The 17,715-nt window shown below is 48.9% G+C and overlaps 1 protein-coding gene across 1 annotated transcript in view; it reads left to right on the top strand.

The window, feature by feature from the left end:
- The window catches only part of ABCD3 (ATP binding cassette subfamily D member 3), a 61,011-nt gene that overhangs the window by 30,987 nt on the left and 12,309 nt on the right, over window positions 1-17,715 (top strand). The window contains exons 5-9 of the mRNA XM_054165664.1: window positions 1,527-1,596; window positions 3,382-3,479; window positions 5,517-5,640; window positions 14,369-14,425; window positions 16,827-16,969. Of these exons, the coding sequence (XP_054021639.1) occupies window positions 1,527-1,596; window positions 3,382-3,479; window positions 5,517-5,640; window positions 14,369-14,425; window positions 16,827-16,969 (492 nt within the window). The remainder of the gene's footprint in view (window positions 1-1,526; window positions 1,597-3,381; window positions 3,480-5,516; window positions 5,641-14,368; window positions 14,426-16,826; window positions 16,970-17,715) is intronic.

Consider the following 17,715-nt stretch of genomic DNA (forward strand, 5'->3'; position numbering starts at 1 on the left):
GTTGGAAAAGACCTCTAAGACCAGCACCACCATGGCCATTAAACCAGGTCCTGATCCTCCTCAACTTCTCTGTCTCTCCTTGGCCTGCCAAGGTCACCCTCCTCAATGTTCACGCTGTGGGCAAGGCAATTGTTGTCTCTTGGCCTTTGCTCTCCTGCATCAAAGCCTCCCAGTCCTAGCTATCAGCCCCCTCGTCTGCAGTCATGGGGTTACATCTCTGCCAGGACAGCAGTGGCAGCACAACCCTTCTCCAACAGGTCACTAAATTCCTGCTAGTCCCAAATCCACCAGCAAGAAGTGCCACTCTGGTGCTGAGAACAGGGGCAGGGAAACCTGGGAGCATCCTCCATGTGAGCTGTTTGCTCTTCAGCTTGGTAAACACAAATTGTTCAATCTCACTGTTTTAGAAAGGCTCTTCTAGATCTCTGGTTGGTCTTGCTGCTAATTGAAGCATTCAGGACTTGCCTTTAAGTGGCAATTCAAAGTAATACTCTATTTCAGGAGAGACTTGCAGAGCTTTGTAGAATGGAAGAACTGCTTTCACAGGAAATCACAGAATCACCAAGGTTGGAAGAGACCTCAAAGATCATCAAGTCCAACCTGGCACCACAGACCTCATGACTAAACCATGGCACCAAGGGCCACATCCAGTCCCCTCTTGAACACCTCCAGGGATGGGGACTCCACCACCTCCCTGGGCAGCACATCCCAAGGGCCAGTTCCTCTTGCTGGCAAGAATGTTCTCATCTCCAGTCTAAACCTCCCCTGGCACAGCTTGAGACTGTGTCCTCTTGTTCTGGGGCTGCTTGCCTGCCTGGGAGAAGAGGCCAACCCCCACCTGGCTCCAACATCCCTTCAGGGAGTTGTAGAGAGCAAGAAGGTCTCCCCTGAGCCTCCTCTTCTCCAGGCTGAACAACCCCAGCTCCCTCAGCCTCTCCTCACAGGGCTGTGCTCCAGACCCCTCCCCAGCCTCGTTGCCCTTCTCTGGACACCTTCAAGTCTCTCAATGTCCTTCTTCAACTGAGGAGCCCAGAACTGGACACAGGACTCAAGGTGTGGCCTAAGCAGTGCTGAGCACAGGGCACAATAACCTCCCTGCTCCTGCTGGCCACAGTCTTCCTGATACAGGCCAGAATGTCCTTGGCCTTCTTAGCCCCCTGGGCACACTGCTGGCTCCTGTTCAGCCAGCTGTCAAATCATTTTTGGGGGTGCTCCCTTCTGGCTCCCCTCCCCAGCCCCCAGGGAGGGCAGTGCTCACTGTGCTTTGTGTCTGTCTTGTGGGAATCTGTAAGAGCAGAGGAGGAGAGGAACTTGTGTTTTGAGAGCATGAATTTCTGAGCCCTAACGCAGGAGCAGAAGGGATGTAATTGCTTACCCGTCGTGGCTCAGTTTAAACAAGCCTGTCATGCTTCATCTTGCAGCTGATACTCCAGGCTTCCACCAGGATTTGGGGTGTTTCTGGGAGATGCTAGCTAGTGCTTTCTGGCTTCTCCTGTAACTAACTGTTAGCTGGTGGTCATTTGCAGTTCGATCATCGGCCGCAGCAGGAAGGATTTCAAGAAGTACCTGTTCAGCTTCATCGCTGCCATGCCTGCTGTGAGTGCTTTCTCAGCTCATTCCCTTATTGATTGCAACTTTTTCTGGCAGATGTTTAGGTTTTCAGGTGGGTTTTGTGGATGGCAATTTTGATAGCTTAATGTGCTATCGTCTCTAGCACTGCCTAACAACGTTGGGTGGTGTTTCAACGTTGTAGGTTTGGCATTCTGCTGACACTATTGAAGATGGAAGATTTCTTTTTGGTCTCTATTTTTTTTTTTCCCAATCCCTTTTGGGTTCTTCTGAGGCTTGTTATGTTTTTATCCATCCTTAACTTTCCTTCAGCTTGTCAACATCTGTGACCTGCACTGAACAGGTTTTTATCCGAAGAGCGGAAGATACGTATGCTTGAGGGAATCCTCTTCAGAGGGAGAGGAGGGAATCCTCTTCAGAGGGAGGGAGAGGAGGGAATCCTCTTCAGAGGGAAGGAGGGAGAGGAGGGAATCCTCTTCAGAGGGAAGGAGGGAGAGGAGTGAATCCTCTTCAGAGGGAGGGAGGGAGAGGAGGGAATCCTCTTCAGATAGGGGAAGAGGAGGGAATCCTCTTCAGAGGGAGGGAGGGAGAGGAGGGAATCCTCTTCAGAGGGAGGGAGGGAGAGGAGGGAATCCTCTTCAGAGGGAAGGAGGGAGAGGAGGGAATCCTCTTCAGAGGGAGGGAGGGAGAGGAGGGAATCCTCTTCAGAGGGAGGGAGGGAGAGGAGGGAATCCTCTTCAGAGGGAGGGAGGGAGAGGAGGGAATCCTCTTCAGAGGGAAGGAGGGAGAGGAGTGAATCCTCTTCAGAGGGAGGGAGGGAGAGGAGGGAATCCTCTTCAGATAGGGGAAGAGGAGGGAATCCTCTTCAGAGGGAGGGAGGGAGAGGAGGGAATCCTCTTCAGAGGGAAGGAGGGAGAGGAGGGAATCCTCTTCAGAGGGAGGGAGGGAGAAGAGGGAATCCTCTTCAGAGGGAGGGAGGGAATCCTCTTCAGAGGGAGGGAGGGAGAGGAGGGAATCCTCTTCGGAGGGAGGGAGGGAGAGGAGGGAATCCTCTTCGGAGGGAGGGAGGGAGAGGAGGGAGTCCTCTTCAGAGGGAGGGAGGGAGAGGAGGGAGTCCTCTTCAGAGGGAGGGAGGGAGAGGAGGGAATCCTCTTCAGAGGGAGGGAGGGAGAGGAGGGAATCCTCTTCAGAGGGAGGGAGGGAGAGGAGGGAATCCTCTTCGGAGGGAGGGAGGGAGAGGAGGGAATCCTCTTCGGAGGGAGGGAGGGAGAGGAGGGAATCCTCTTCGGAGGGAGGGAGGGAGAGGAGGGAATCCTCTTCGGAGGGAGGGAGGGAGAGGAGGGAATCCTCTTCAGAGGGAGGGAGGGAGAGGAGGGAGTCCTCTTCAGAGGGAGGGAGGGAGAGGAGGGAGTCCTCTTCAGAGGGAGGGAGGGAGAGGAGGGAGTCCTCTTCAGAGGGAGGGAGGGAGAGGAGGGAGTCCTCTTCGGAGGGAGGGAGGGAGAGGAGGGAATCCTCTTCGGAGGGAGGGAGGGAGAGGAGGGAATCCTCTTCGGAGGGAGGGAGGGAGAGGAGGGAGTCCTCTTCGGAGGGAGGGAGGGAGAGGAGGGAGTCCTCTTCAGAGGGAGAGGGATCTGGAGTTTTTAAGGCCAATCAGTGGTCCTGCAGACAGTCTGGTTGTCTTTGTGTTGATGGTGTAACTGACTTAAAGGAGAGAAGGCCCCTGTTGTGCAGTGTTTGCACAGTGTATGCTGCAAACTGATCAAAGTGTATTAAACCTTGTTAACTGAATACTGAACAACTGTCTCCTTTTAGATCTCTCTAGTGAATAACTTCCTGAAGTATGGTCTCAATGAATTGAAACTCTGCTTCCGAGTACGGCTTACCAAATACCTCTATGAAGAATACCTTAAGTAAGTCAAACTTGGTTAATGTTTAAAGCTGTAAAAACTTCATTGATTGGAAGTGTATCAGATCATTTTGAGAACGTAGTGAGAAGAATAGAATAGAATAATAGAAGACTAGAAGAGAGGGATAGACTAGATGAGAAGGATAGACCAGGCCAGAGGAGAAGGATAGGCCAGGCCAGGCCAGAGGAGAAGGATAGACCAGGCCAGGCCAGGCCAGAGGAGAAGGATAGGCCAGGCCAGGCCAGAGGAGAGGGATAGGCCAGGCCAGAGGAGAAGGATAGGCCAGGCCAGGCCAGAGGAGAAGGATAGGCCAGGCCAGGCCAGAGGAGAAGGATAGGCCAGGCCAGGCCAGAGGAGAAGGATAGGCCAGGCCAGGCCAGACGAGAAGGATAGACCAGGCCAGGCCAGGCCAGAGGAGAAGGATAGACCAGGCCAGGCCAGGCCAGAGGAGAAGGATAGACCAGGCCAGGCCAGACGAGAAGGATAGACCAGGCCAGGCCAGACGAGAAGGATAGACCAGGCCAGACCAGAGGAGAAGGATAGACCAGGCTAGGCCAGAGGAGAAGGATAGGCCAGGCCAGGCCAGGCCTGAGGAGAAGGATAGGCCAGGCCAGGCCAGAGGAGAAGGATAGACCAGGCTAGGCCAGAGGAGAAGGATAGACCAGGCCAGACCAGGCCAGGCCAGATGAGAAGGGTAGGCCAGGCCAGGCCATACGAGAAGGGTAGGCCAGGCCAGGCCAGACCAGGCCAGACGAGAAGGCTAGACCAGACCTGACCAGGCCAGGCCAGACGAGAAGGCTAGACCAGGCCAGGCCAGGTCAGACGAGAAGGCTAGACCAGGCCAGGCCAGGCCAGACGAGAAGGCTAGACCAGGCCAGGCCAGACGAGAAGGCTAGACCAGACCTGACCAGGCCAGACGAGAAGGCTAGACCAGGCCAGGCCAGGCCAGACGAGAAGGCTAGACCAGGCCAGGCCAGACGAGAAGGCTAGACCAGGCCAGGCCAGACAAGAAGGATAGACCAGACCAGGTTGGAAGAGAGCAAGGTGCTTTAATAGGTTAGGTCTGCTGTTCAGCAAAGACTTCTGGCGACAATTACCTTACACTCAGTGCCTTATCCGTGTCATATATGGCGCAGACCCAAAGGCAGCAAAGTTGGCTGGATTGTGGGGTAAAAAAAATATGTTCTTAGATGACTGGGTTAGCTTCCAAAGTGCTCCAGTTGCTTAAATACAGTTCTGCTAATCCTGCAGACTGAATTGGATGTGTGAACTTGAGTAGCTGTGCATGTCCTCCTGCACTGAGTTTTGGCTGTTAGGTGTGCCAGGTTGCGAGGGTTTTCTGATTCTCAGTGCAGCAACAGTGTGTAGAGGAGCACAGGCTTGAGCTTCAAATAAGACCTCCTGGAGCATAAGCATTTCTATGGACCTGGTCAGGCAGAAGCACAAGCTGTGTTGACTCCATGTGGTCATAGAATAAACCAGGTTGGAAGAGACCTTCAAGATCATCGCGTCCAACCCATCAACCAATCCGACACCACCTAATCAACTAACCCATGGCACCAAGCATCCCATCAAGTCTCCTCCTGAACACCTCGAATGATGGTGTCTCCACCACCTCCCCAGGCAGCCCATTCCAATGGGCAATCACTCTCTCTGTGTAGAACTTCTTCCTAACATCCAACCTAAACCTCCCCTGGTGCAGCCTGAGACTGTGTCCTCTTGTTCTGGTGCTGGCTGACCTGGGAGAAGAGACCAACCTCTGCCTGTCTACAACCTCCCTTCAGGTAGTTGTTAAGAGCAGTAAGGTCACCCCTGAGTCTCCTCTTCTCCAGGCTAAGCAACCCCAGCTCCCTCAGCCTCTCCTCGTAGGGCTTGTGTTCCAAACCCCTCACCAAGTTTGTTGCCCTTCTCTGGACTCGTTCCATCAAGTCATTTTAACACTTGCACTACTTCCACAGTTGTATGAAGTGTGGGGTTCCAGTTACTGGAGATCCCAGGTAAGGAACTACTGTCTGTCACTCAGCTGTTGTTCTATTGCAGAGCTTACACATACTACAAAATGGGAAACCTGGACAACCGAATAGCTAATCCAGACCAACTCCTCACACAGGATGTGGAAAAGTTCTGCAACAGTGTAGTGGACCTGTACTCAAACCTTATCAAGGTAAGTCTTGTCAGGGAGAATCTGAGTGAGAGCTGTGAGCATTCGGAATGTGGTGTGGGAGCCCCAAACCATTGCTTGCATTTCTCTGTGCGTTGCTTGGAGCGTGGCAGTAGAAAGGAGTGTTGGTGGTGACACCTCGTTTCGCTGCCTGTGGCTCCCATGACCTCTGCTGAAGCACTGCTGTGGGTGGTTAGAGTTTGCATTCAATTGTCATTTGAGGAGCATACCAAAGAATTTTGCAGTTGAGCTTCCTAAGGAAGCCGATGGCTCGCTTCTGGTCACGTGCAAATTTGACTGTGGGTAAGGAGATGTGATTTCCTCGGCTTCTGGTGTAAATGTTAGGGGGTTGGTAGGGTACCGTTGAAATGTTGAGACTAAATCTGATCTGGATGAGGGGATGGAGTCCATCATCAGTAAATCTGCAGATGGCACCAAGCTGGGGGCAGGAGTTGATCTGTTAAAGGGTGGGAGAGCTCTGAAGAGAAACCTTGACAGGCTGGACAGACGGGCAGAGGCCAAGGGCAGGAGATTGAACACATCCAAGTGCCAGGTTGTACACATTGGCCACAACAACCTGTGGTAGGTTGAGAGAGGGCTTAGCTCTCCCTCCTCCACAGAGTAAGAAACCACAGCTAACTCAGTCGAAGAGCAAAAGCTATATATTTACAAGCATATATGGAAAGCAGGTTATATATAACACAATATATACAGGTATTTACAATATATACACAGAAATACACAGCAAAGACAAATAACACAACAAAAATCCCTCCCTCAGGGAGGGATCCCCTCTTTGGAACCCCCCTCTCTCCCCCCCTTACCTCCCTTTTTCCCCAAAAAGGGGTTAGAGAGAGAGAAAGGCAAGTTACTAAGGAAAAGAGTTGTTAGCAAGCTTCAAAAGCCCATGCAGGATTAGTGTTTGCTTATCTGAAGGCCAAGTCCAGCAGTTCGCAGAAGAAGCAGGCAGGGAGAACAGGCTGAAACACCAAACTCCCCCAACTCCCAAACCCAACTGAACTGAGGAAAAAAAAAATTTCCAACCGCTTCACAATCTAAAGCTGAATTTTTGTTTATCAACCAATGAAATTCGTTTAGAATATCAGAATGTTTTGGTTCTAGTACCAAAAACATTAGCCAGTGTGTTCCAGCAGTGTTTGTTCTTAAAGGCACAGCCTCAAACGACCACAGTCCACCCCTTTCTAAACAATTTCATTGGCTGTTCGTACTGTCCATCCAATCCAGAACAATATTTACAGTTCGTAAGTTAAGTTCATCGTCCATTCCGGCTATACTCAGATGTAGATGATTCAGAAGTCCAAGAAAATCCAAAATCAAGAAAATGGAAAACAGTTTGTCTCTCCGCAGACGAAGCGAAGAAAAAGGGAAACAGGGACTCAGGGACTCTCAGTTGACTCAGGGCTCTCAGGGTTCTCAGGGTTCGTGCACCGTAGATTCCTCAGGGACTCTTTCCTTTGGACGCGCTGTAGCTGTACAACATTCTGAAATTAAACTCTCTCAGCTAAAGTTAAATCTCTTTGTGGAATACACTGAATTTCACCATTCTCTTGCATTACCCAATAAGTGTGACCCGGACCTTCTGCTGAAACCACCCCTCGGACAGGTTTAGCCTCTCCTGAGGGCGAAAATACCCAAACAGTTTTACCTAACAGATTCTTTTCCCTAACAACAGGAACTCTATCACCTTCTACTTTCTGTAGCAGATCAGAATGTGCAGGTCCAGCTCGGTTCACTGAACCTCTACTGTTCACCAGCCAGGTTGCTTGTGCTAAATGTTTCTCCCAGTTTTTCAAAGATCCACCTCCCATGGCTTTGAGAGTGGTCTTCAACAAACCGTTGTAGCGTTCAATCTTCCCTGCAGCTGGTGCATAGTAAGGAATATGGAAAATCCACTCAATACCGTGCTCTTTTGCCCAGCTCTTTACAAGGTTGTTCTTGAAGTGAGTTCCGTTGTCTGACTCAATCCTCTCTGGAGTTCCGTGTCTCCACAGGATCTGTCTCTCCAGACCGAGAATGGTGTTGCGTGCAGTTGCATGTGGGACTGCGTAAGTTTCCAGCCATCCAGTGTTTGCCTCTACCATAGTAAGCACGTACTGCTTACCAGAACGAGAACGTGGTAGAGTGATGTAGTCAATCTGCCAAGCTTCACCATACCTGTATTTGGACCATCTGTCACCATACCACAAGGGCTTAATTCTCTTTGCCTGCTTAATAGCAGCACAAATGTCACAGTCATGGATGACTTGTGTGATGGCATCCATGGAAATGTCTATGGATCTGTCACGAGCCCATTGGTATGTTGCATCTCTGCCTTGATGTCCTGACGAATCGTGAGCCCACCGAGCTAAGAATATCTCACCTCGGTGTTTCCAGTCGAGATCAAGTTCAGAGTCCTTGTCTACTTGAGAAACTCTTGCAGCTAGATCTGCCTGATGGTTGTGCTGCTGTTCCTCAGTAGCTTTGCTCTTGGGAATGTGAGCATCAATGTGTCTCACTTTCACTGGAATTCTCTCGATTCGATCAGCAATGTCTTGCCACAGGTCAGCTGCCCAGATGGGTTTTCCTTTCCTCTGCCAGCCATTCTTTTTCCAGTTCTTTAGCCAACCCCATAGAGCATTGGCTACCATCCATGAGTCGGTGTAGAGATAAAGCTTTGGCCATCTCTCACGTTCAGCCACGTCGAGAGCTAGCTGGACAGCTTTTACCTCTGCAAACTGACTGGATTCTCCTTCTCCATCCTTCGCCTCTGCAACTCGGCGTGTTGGACTCCACACGGCAGACTTCCACCTTCGCTTGTTCCCGACGAGACAACAGGAACCGTCTGTGAACAAAGCATATTTCTTCTCATCATCAGAAAGGTCATTGTAAGGAGGAGCTTCCTCAGCATGAGTTACTCTCTCCTCTGGAGGTTTAGCACAGTTGGTATCTTCAGGCCAACTTGAGATCACCTCCACCAGACCAGGTCTTTCAAGATTTCCCATTCGAGCTCTCTGTGTTATCAGGGCCATCCACTTAGACCAGGTGGAATCTGTGGCATGATGTGGTGTGGAACCTTTGCCTTTGAACATCCAATTCAAAACTGGCAATCTGGGAGCTAAGAGAAGTTGTGACTCAGTTCCAATTACTTCAGAAGCTGCTTTCACTCCTTCATAGGCAGCTAGAATCTCTTTCTCTGTTGGAGTGTAATTAGCCTCTGAACCTCTGTAACCTCGACTCCAGAAACCAAGAGGTCGTCCACGTGTCTCACCTGGAGCTTTTTGCCACAAGCACCAGGTTGGACCATTGTCACCTGCAGCCGTGTACAAAATGTTCTTAATGTCTGGACCATCTCGCACAGGTCCCAGACCCACTGCTTGGACTACTTCTTGCTTTATCTGGTCAAAGGCTGCTTGTTGTTCAGGTCCCCAGTGGAAACTGTTCCTCTTTCGAGTCACATCATACAGAGGTTTCACAATCTGACTGTATCCAGGAATGTGTAGTCTCCAAAATCCCACTATCCCCAAGAAACGTAGAGTTTCTTGCTTGTTCGTGGGATTTGCCATGGTAGAGACTCTATTTACCACATCCACTGGAATGTGTCGGCGTCCATCCTGCCACTGCACTCCCAGAAACTGGATCTCTGTGGTAGGACCTTTCACTTTGTCTCTCTTGATGGCAAAACCTGCATTCAGGAGAATGTCCATGATTTTGTTACCTTTCTCGAAGACTTCCTCAGCAGTTTTACCCCAGACGATGATATCATCGATGAACTGGATGTGTTCTGGAGCACCACCTTCCTCCAGAGCATCATGGATCACTGCATGACAGATGCTGGAGCTGTGGATCCAGCCCATTGGCAGTCTGTTGAAAGTGTACTGGATTCCTCTCCAGGTGAAAGCAAACTGAGGCCTGCATTCCTCTGCTATGGGAATAGAGAAGAAGGCATTAGCAATGTCTATGGTAGCATACCATTTGGCCTCTTTGGATTCCAGCTCATACTGGAGTTCCATCATGTCTGGTACTGCTGCACTCATAGGCGGAGTTACTTCATTCAGGGCTCGGTAGTCCACTGTCAGACGCCAGTCTCCATTCGGCTTTCGCACAGGCCACACTGGACTGTTGAAAGGTGAATGAGTTTTGCTGATGACTTTCTGACTCTCCAACTGACGAATCAGATTCTGAATGGGCAACAAAGAGTCACGGTTGGTTCTGTATTGTCTGTGATGCACAGTCCGAGAAGCAACCGGCAACTTAATGTCCTGAATCTTGTGTTGTCCCACAACTGCAGATTCATCAGAAAGCTCAGGTCTAGCAGACAGCTTCAGTTTTTGTCCATCAATTTCTACAGAAGCTACTCCAAAAGCCCATTTGTAACCTTTAGGGTCTTTGAAACGCCCTTCTCTCAGAAAATCAATTCCCAAAATACAAGGTGCATCAGGTCCGGTCACAACTGTATGCTTTTTCCATTGTTTACCAGTTAAGCTTATATTAACCTCCACTTTACTTAACTCTTGAGATCCACCAGTGACTCCCAGAATAGTTATGGACTCTGATCCCTGATAATTTGATGGCAATATGGTGCACTGAGCTCCTGTGTCAACCAAGGCCCTGTACTTCTGAAAGTGTGAAGTGCCAGGCCACTGGATGTACACATCCCAATAGATTCTGTTATCTGTATTACCCCTCTCCTCCCCCTGGCGGGAGGCAGGGCACCCCTAGTTATGGGGAACATGTCCACAGGTGCAACGAGCACACTGTGCAGTGTTAGAACTGGAGCCACTGTTGGAGCTACTAGAGTTGTCCTGGGGAACTGTAGAAGTAACAGCTACCCTTCTGGTATTGCTACCTCGGGTTCTGCCACTTTGCAGTTCTCTCAGTCTCCTGAAAAGATTAGAAGTTGGTTGACCATCCCACCTGTTCATGTTCTCACCAAACTGATCACGCAGGGTAATCCAAATAGTCCTACGTGACTGCCTTGGTGGTCTGTTTTGGTTTGATCTGTTTTGGAATGACCTCCTTGGAGGATGTCTATTCCTCACAGATGAAACCTGTACCCACCTGGAGGAAGAATTGGAATCATCTCTTTGTGCCAATTGGGAGATGGTGTTTTTAAATTCATCCTTCAGCTCTTTCATGCAATTCTCCAGTTTTCCAGACAGAGTTTCAATGGCTGAAACCAAAGAAACACGTGTCATGCTATCATCCAATTGTCTCAATTGATCAGTGAATTGGCCAACCGTAAGAGGAGCTCCACCATAATTTCTTGCTACAATTCTGCTTGCCAGAATGTTTGCATAATTAGAAGGAGCAAGCTTGATGAGCTTTTTAGTAAGACCATTTCCTACAGGAACATCATCAGGATTCAGAGATTCATGTTCACCATAGAGTACCTCTCTAACAGCAAATTCTCTCAGACGCTTAATTCCCTCATCTATGGTAGTCCAGGGCTTAGGATTCCATGGAAGATCATCTCGGGAAGGGTATCTCATGAGAACCGCCATTAGAAGGCGTATCCACAGATTAACCTTACCGAGAGCCTTGCCTAGATGTCTATCTATTCCATTATCCTTTGAGAGAGTTCCTAGCTGGGCTGCTGACTTGTCTCCAACCATTAGAGCTGGAGCACCTGTATCATAGCATCTACCAAGCCAAGCGAGAACTGGCTCCTTATCTGCTCTGAGATAGTCCTTTCTTACATTTCTAAGCTCCTCACGTGGTGAAGAGCAGTCGGTTATGTCATCTTGTTCTTGCTCCTCTGCCTCCTGTTCCTCAACTTGTGGTCCCAACAACCTCTCAAAGATCCCTTTAAGCTGAGAAGCACCACCACTAGCTGCTGTCCTACCAAGAGATGCATCTCGATCCTCTGATGATCTCAATAACTCAGCTATATTTTTAAGACAGATTTTCTCTTCCTCCCCAGCAGAAGAACCTTGCTGTGCATCCCCGTCAGCTCCTGAATCAGCTTTAGTCTTACCCTTCCTTGTTGTTAAAACTGCTACTTGCTTTGCTGGAGCTGTGTTTGGGTTTCCAGCTGCCTTATTATCAGAAGCTGATAAGCTTTGAGACAGATTAGTTGCTTTGGAGGACGCTTCCGCTCCTGCCATGGAAGAAGGAGGAAATGACTTTGCCTCGTTAATGGTGGCTGCCTGGGACACAGGAGCCGCCATGTTTGGGGCTACTGTAGCCCCTGGCTGCTTGCCAGAATCATCACCATTGCTATTCAGAGCTGCCTTGCCGATTGACTTTTTAGCTTTATCTTTAACTGACACAGATTCTCCATTATCATCCTCACTGGATGTTCCTGAAACAGAGCTAGGGTGGCGTTTTCGTCTCTTAACCCTCCGTTTTATAACAAAACATGCCTTGGACACTTTTTTCTCCCGGTACAGTGCTACCAACAAATACACATTACTTATCACCAGCAGCAGGACTACACACATCAAGAAAATCAGCTTTGGATCCCAGCCATCACTTAAAATTACCCTTTCACCGAGCGGAATCTTAAACTCTTTTATCTCAATAGGGAGTGTGCTAGATGTAACATTCCTGTACTTTTTAACATAAAAGAATTCCAGGCACTGATCATACAGAAGCCGAATCTTGTACTTAAACCACAAATATAATTTTTGCATTATATATTTACCTATCTTATCGATAATCATACCCAGGCAATACTTGTAGATCAATACACCAAAGACCGAGAAGAACAGACGCTCAAAAAGCCAAAACACCTTCATGTTTGCTCGTTCGACTTAAGCAAGCAATAAATCAAACTAATTTGTCAGCAAGCCCCACGTTGGGCGCCAATAAATGTGGTAGGTTGAGAGAGGGCTTAGCTCTCCCTCCTCCACAGAGTAAGAAACCACAGCTAACTCAGTCGAAGAGCAAAAGCTATATATTTACAAGCATATATGGAAAGCAGGTTATATATAACACAATATATACAGGTATTTACAATATATACACAGAAATACACAGCAAAGACAAATAACACAACAAAAATCCCTCCCTCAGGGAGGGATCCCCTCTTTGGAACCCCCTCTCTCCCCCCCTTACCTCCCTTTTTCCCCAAAAAGGGGTTAGAGAGAGAGAAAGGCAAGTTACTAAGGAAAAGAGTTGTTAGCAAGCTTCAAAAGCCCATGCAGGATTAGTGTTTGCTTATCTGAAGGCCAAGTCCAGCAGTTCGCAGAAGAAGCAGGCAGGGAGAACAGGCTGAAACACCAAACTCCCCCAACTCCCAAACCCAACTGAACTGAGGAAAAAAAAAAATTTCCAACCGCTTCACAATCTAAAGCTGAATTTTTGTTTATCAACCAATGAAATTCGTTTAGAATATCAGAATGTTTTGGTTCTAGTACCAAAAACATTAGCCAGTGTGTTCCAGCAGTGTTTGTTCTTAAAGGCACAGCCTCAAACGACCACACAACCCCAGGCAGTGCTACAGGCTGGGGGCAGAGTGGCTGGAGAGCAGCCAGGCAGAGAAGGACCTAGGGGTGTTTGTTGATAGTAGGCTGAACATGAGCCAGCAGTGTGCCCAGATGGCCAAGAAGGCCAATGGCATCCTGGCCTGGATCAGGAAGAGTGTGGCCAGCAGGAGCAGGGAGGTCATTCTGCCCTGTACTCAGCACTAGTTAGGCCACACCTTGAGTGCTATGTCCAGTTCTGGGCTGCTCAGTTTAGGAAAGATTTTGAGTTGCTGGAAGGTGTCCAGAGAAGAGCAACAAGGCTGGGGAGAGGCCTTGAGCACAGCCCTGTGAGAAGAGGCTGAGGGAGCTGGGGTTGCTTAGCCTGGAGAAGAGAAGACCCAGAGAAGACCTTATTGCTGTCTACAACTACCTGAAGGGAGGTTGTAGCCGGGTGGGGGTTGGTCTCTTCTCCCAGGCAAGCAGCAGCAGAACAAGAGGACACAGTCTCCAGCTGTGCCAGGGGAGGTTTAGGCTGGAGGTTAGAAAGAAATTCTTCATAGAGCGATTGGGCATTGGAATGTGCTGCCCAGGGAGGTGGTGGAGTCACCATCACTGGAGGTGTTTAGGAAGAGACTGGATGGGGTGCTTGGTGCCATGGTTTAGTTGATTAGATAGTGTTGGGTGATAGGTTGGACTCGATGATCTCGAAGCTCTCTTCCAACTTGGTCTGGTCTCTTCTATTCTCTTCTATTCTCTTCTGTTCTCTTCTGTTCTCTTCTATTCTCCTCTATATTTTCTCAGTTCATACAAGCAGAGGTATATAGCCAAAGTACAAGTTCACACATTTGAAAACTTCTGGCTACAAACCCTGCAGTTCTGCTGCTCTGGCTTTGAGTGCATGGAACAGGATGCTCCCAAGCTGGGATATTGCTTCCATCAGCTCCATGGCCAGCTGTATGGCATTAACCTTCTGCTCAGGATTTCTGACACTTCAGTTTAGGATTCAAGGGGTCTGGTACAACGTTGCAGAGCGTTACTGCAGACCTAAATCAGTGAAGTACTCTTTTCACATGGTATGTGCTTTAGCTGAAGATGCTGCTTGCTTTTATGTTCAGTTTCTTGAGTGAAGGTTGTCAGGAGGCTGTCATGTGGCTGAGATTCCTTCTGTTACAGCATTTCCTCTCTGCAACAGGTTAACCAGCGCTGTGCTTTAATGCAGTACTGTAACTGTTCTCTGGGTGGATGGTGGTTTCTGGGTTTTGTATCCTGTTACACTGATGTGCTTATGTTGTTTGTTGTTTTTTTTCCCTATGCTTCTCTTACAGCCTCTTTTGGATATAGTTTTGTACATCTTCAAGCTCACAAGTGCAATAGGAGCACAGGTAAGTGCAGTGGGTTTTTCATCCTTCTAAGCAAATTTTTCCTTCTTCAGCCTTGTACCTGTTTGGAGAACTACAGCCCCTCCCACCTTGGACAGCCCAGAGGGCTGCTTGCAGCCTCCTTCCAACCAACCCCCTTTCACTTGCTGGTGCCTCACACACACTGTACGAGCCAACAGAAGGTCAGGAGAGCCACAGAGAGAAGAGGAGAAAAGGAGACAGAATAGTTTGTACAGCAAGCAAATGGGATGATACAGACATAGCTATATTATTGTGTTGTATCCAATCCCCTACTTTATTTACCTGTTTACTCACAGATGTCCAGAAAGTTCCTATTCTTGTTTATAACTGACATGCTAGGCTAAAGCATCAGCCTTAAACCCTAACAACCAAAAATACACTTTTACACTCAATGCTTAAGTGCTCTCTGCTTTGAGGCAAGCCAAGTAAGCCCCAGAATGTGCAGGTTGAAGAAGCAGCAAAGCTTTTGGGAATGCCATTTAGTGCAATACCTGTCTGGCTGCTTGTGTTTTGCATCACTTCAGTTTTCTGCTTGTTTGCAGCCTCTAGACAGGGCAGCCATACCTTGCTTGGAGCTGTGTGACTGTTGTGTTCCACTCCCTACTGGGTGAATAATTTCAGAAACAATTCTTCATCTTAGTACAGTGATGCACTATCAAAAATGTGGAGGGTTTGACAAGAAGTAGGTCTGGAACTCGATCTAGATTCTTGTCAAGACAGCCTGCAGTAAGGCTTAGCTGAGCCTGGGAATTCTTCCCAGTCTTGGGTGTCTTTGCCTTGCTGGGTGCAGTGCTGTTAATGCAGGCAGTGCAGGCCAGATTCAGGCTGTGGCTTTGGTTTTCTGTTGTGTCACACCTGCTGCTGTTTGGGAGCCCTGCTATATTGAAGATCAGGATCCAGAAGAATAAGAGAGAGCTACCAGGCCTTGTTGAGAGAGGCAGGAAATGTGGAGTCCCCATCCCTGGAGGTGTTCAAGAGGGGACTGGATGTGGCCCTTGGTGCCATGGTTTAGTCATGGGGTCTGTGGTGCCAGGTTGGACTTGATGATCTTTGAGGTCTCTTCCAACCTTGGTGATTCTGTGATTTCCTGTGAAAGCAGTTCTTCCATTCTACAAAGCTCTGCAAGTCTCTCCTGAAATAGAGTATTACTTTGAATTGCCACTTAAAGGCAAGTCCTGAATGCTTCAATTAGCAGCAAGAACAATCAGAGATCTAGAAGAGCCTTTCTAAAACAGTGAGATTGAGCAATTTGTGTTTACCAAGCTAAAGAGCAAACAGCTCAGATGGAGGATGCTCTCAGGTTTCCCTGCCCCTGTTCTCAGCACCAGAGTGGCACTTCTTGCTGGTGGATTTGGGACTAGCAGGAATTTAGTGACCACCATCCCTGGAGGTGTTCAAGAGGGGATTGGACGTGGCACTTGGTGCCATGGTTTAGTCATGAGGTCTGTGGACAGGTTGGACTTGATGATCTTTGAGGTCTCTTCCAACCTTGGTGATTCTGTGATTTAAGGATCAAAGAAGGGAAGGGGCTTGAAACATTGTCTGTTATGGCAATATAGCAAATACAGAAGGAAAGTAAGTACACAGGCATGAAAAAGAGGATGTGAGAAAGGACCAGGACGCTGTTAATTAACTAAGATGGGACACTAAAACACAGAGATTGCACTGGGTGATGATAAAAACTTGTGTAGAGGAATGGGATGGGAAGGGCATCTAAGGAGAGAGAATTAGTAGAATTAATCACAGTATTGTGTGGGTTGGAAATGACCTCCAACGGCATCGAGTGCAACCTTGAGCCCAACCCCGCCATGGCCACTGAGCCATGGCCCCAGGTGTCATGGCCACACATTTCTTGAACACCTCCAGGATTGGTGACTCCACCACCTCCCTGGGCACCCTGTTCCAATCCCTGACCACTCTTGCAGCAAAGAAATTGTCCCTGATCTCCAACTGAAACCTCCCCTGGCACGGGTTGAGGCCATTTCCTCTCATTCTATCTCCTGATAGAGGGGAGAAGGGACCCACCCCCACCTCACTGCAACCTCCTCCCAGGGAGCTGTAGAGAGCAAAGAGGTCTCCCCTGAGCCTCCTCTCCTCCGCACTAAACAACCCCGGCTGCCGCAGCTGCTCCCTCCCAGCCCTGTTCTGCTGACCCTTCACCAAGCTTTGCTGTCACCACCACAGGTGCCCTCTACTAACTAACAGTATCTGTAACACAATGGAGAGCAAGGTGATAGGATTTGCCAGGGTGGTTGAACTGGTGACAATAGACCCCTGGGAGGCAAGGCTCGAGGGGTTCCTTCTTTCTGGGTGTTTTGGATACAAGTCTTGCTGTTTGATACCATCTAAAAGGTAAACTTCTGCTCTTGTTTGAACTTTGCAGGGTCCAGCTACCATGATGGCCTACTTGATTGTTTCAGGGTTTTTCCTGACCCGTTTAAGGAGACCGATTGGCAAGATGACCATTACAGAGCAGAAGTACGAAGGGGAGTACAGATATGTCAACTCACGGCTGATTACAAACAGGTACAGAGCTGCTTGGCTGGCAGTGACAGAGTGCTGCTCTAGTGGAAGTGGAAGCTGTGTGTTAAAATTCACTGGGAAAGCCTGATGGTTTAGTTCTGAACAAAGTGTTCAGGGCTTATACAGGTGATTATTAAATAATTATGTCCTGATCCCAGAGACAAACTGCAGCTGGGGTATAAGAAGTCTGTATTCATAGCATCATAGAACAGCTTAGGCTGGAAGAGACCTTAGAGGTCATCTAATCCAATCTTCCTGCCATGGGCATGGACACCTCTCAACTAGTCCTCAAGGTTACTCAAGGCCTCATCCAACCTGTCCTCGAGCATCCCTAGGGAAGGGCATTCACAGCCTCCCCGGACAATCCATTCCAGAGCCTTGCCACCCTCAGAGTGAAGAATTTCTTCCTCAGATCCAATCTAAATCTATTCTCCTTCAATTTCAATCCATTCCCCTTGTCCTGTTGGCAAACACTCTTGTACAAAGTCCCTCTCCAGCCTTCCTGTAGGATCCCTTTAGGTATTGGAAGGCAGCTCTAATGTCCCCCCCAGAGTCTTCTCTTCTCCAGGCTGAACAACCCCAGTTCCCTCCGCCTATCATAGCAAAAGTGTTCCAGATGCTGGGTCATCTTTGTGGCCTCCTCTGGACTTGTTCCAACAGATCTATGTCGCTCTTGGGGTGGGGACACCAGAACTGGACACAGTACTTGAGGTGGGGTCTCACCAGAGCAGAGTCAAGGGGCAGAATCC

The sequence above is a fragment of the Dryobates pubescens genome, chromosome 11 (genome assembly GCF_014839835.1).
Source record: "Dryobates pubescens isolate bDryPub1 chromosome 11, bDryPub1.pri, whole genome shotgun sequence".
Lineage (NCBI taxonomy): Eukaryota > Metazoa > Chordata > Aves > Piciformes > Picidae > Dryobates > Dryobates pubescens.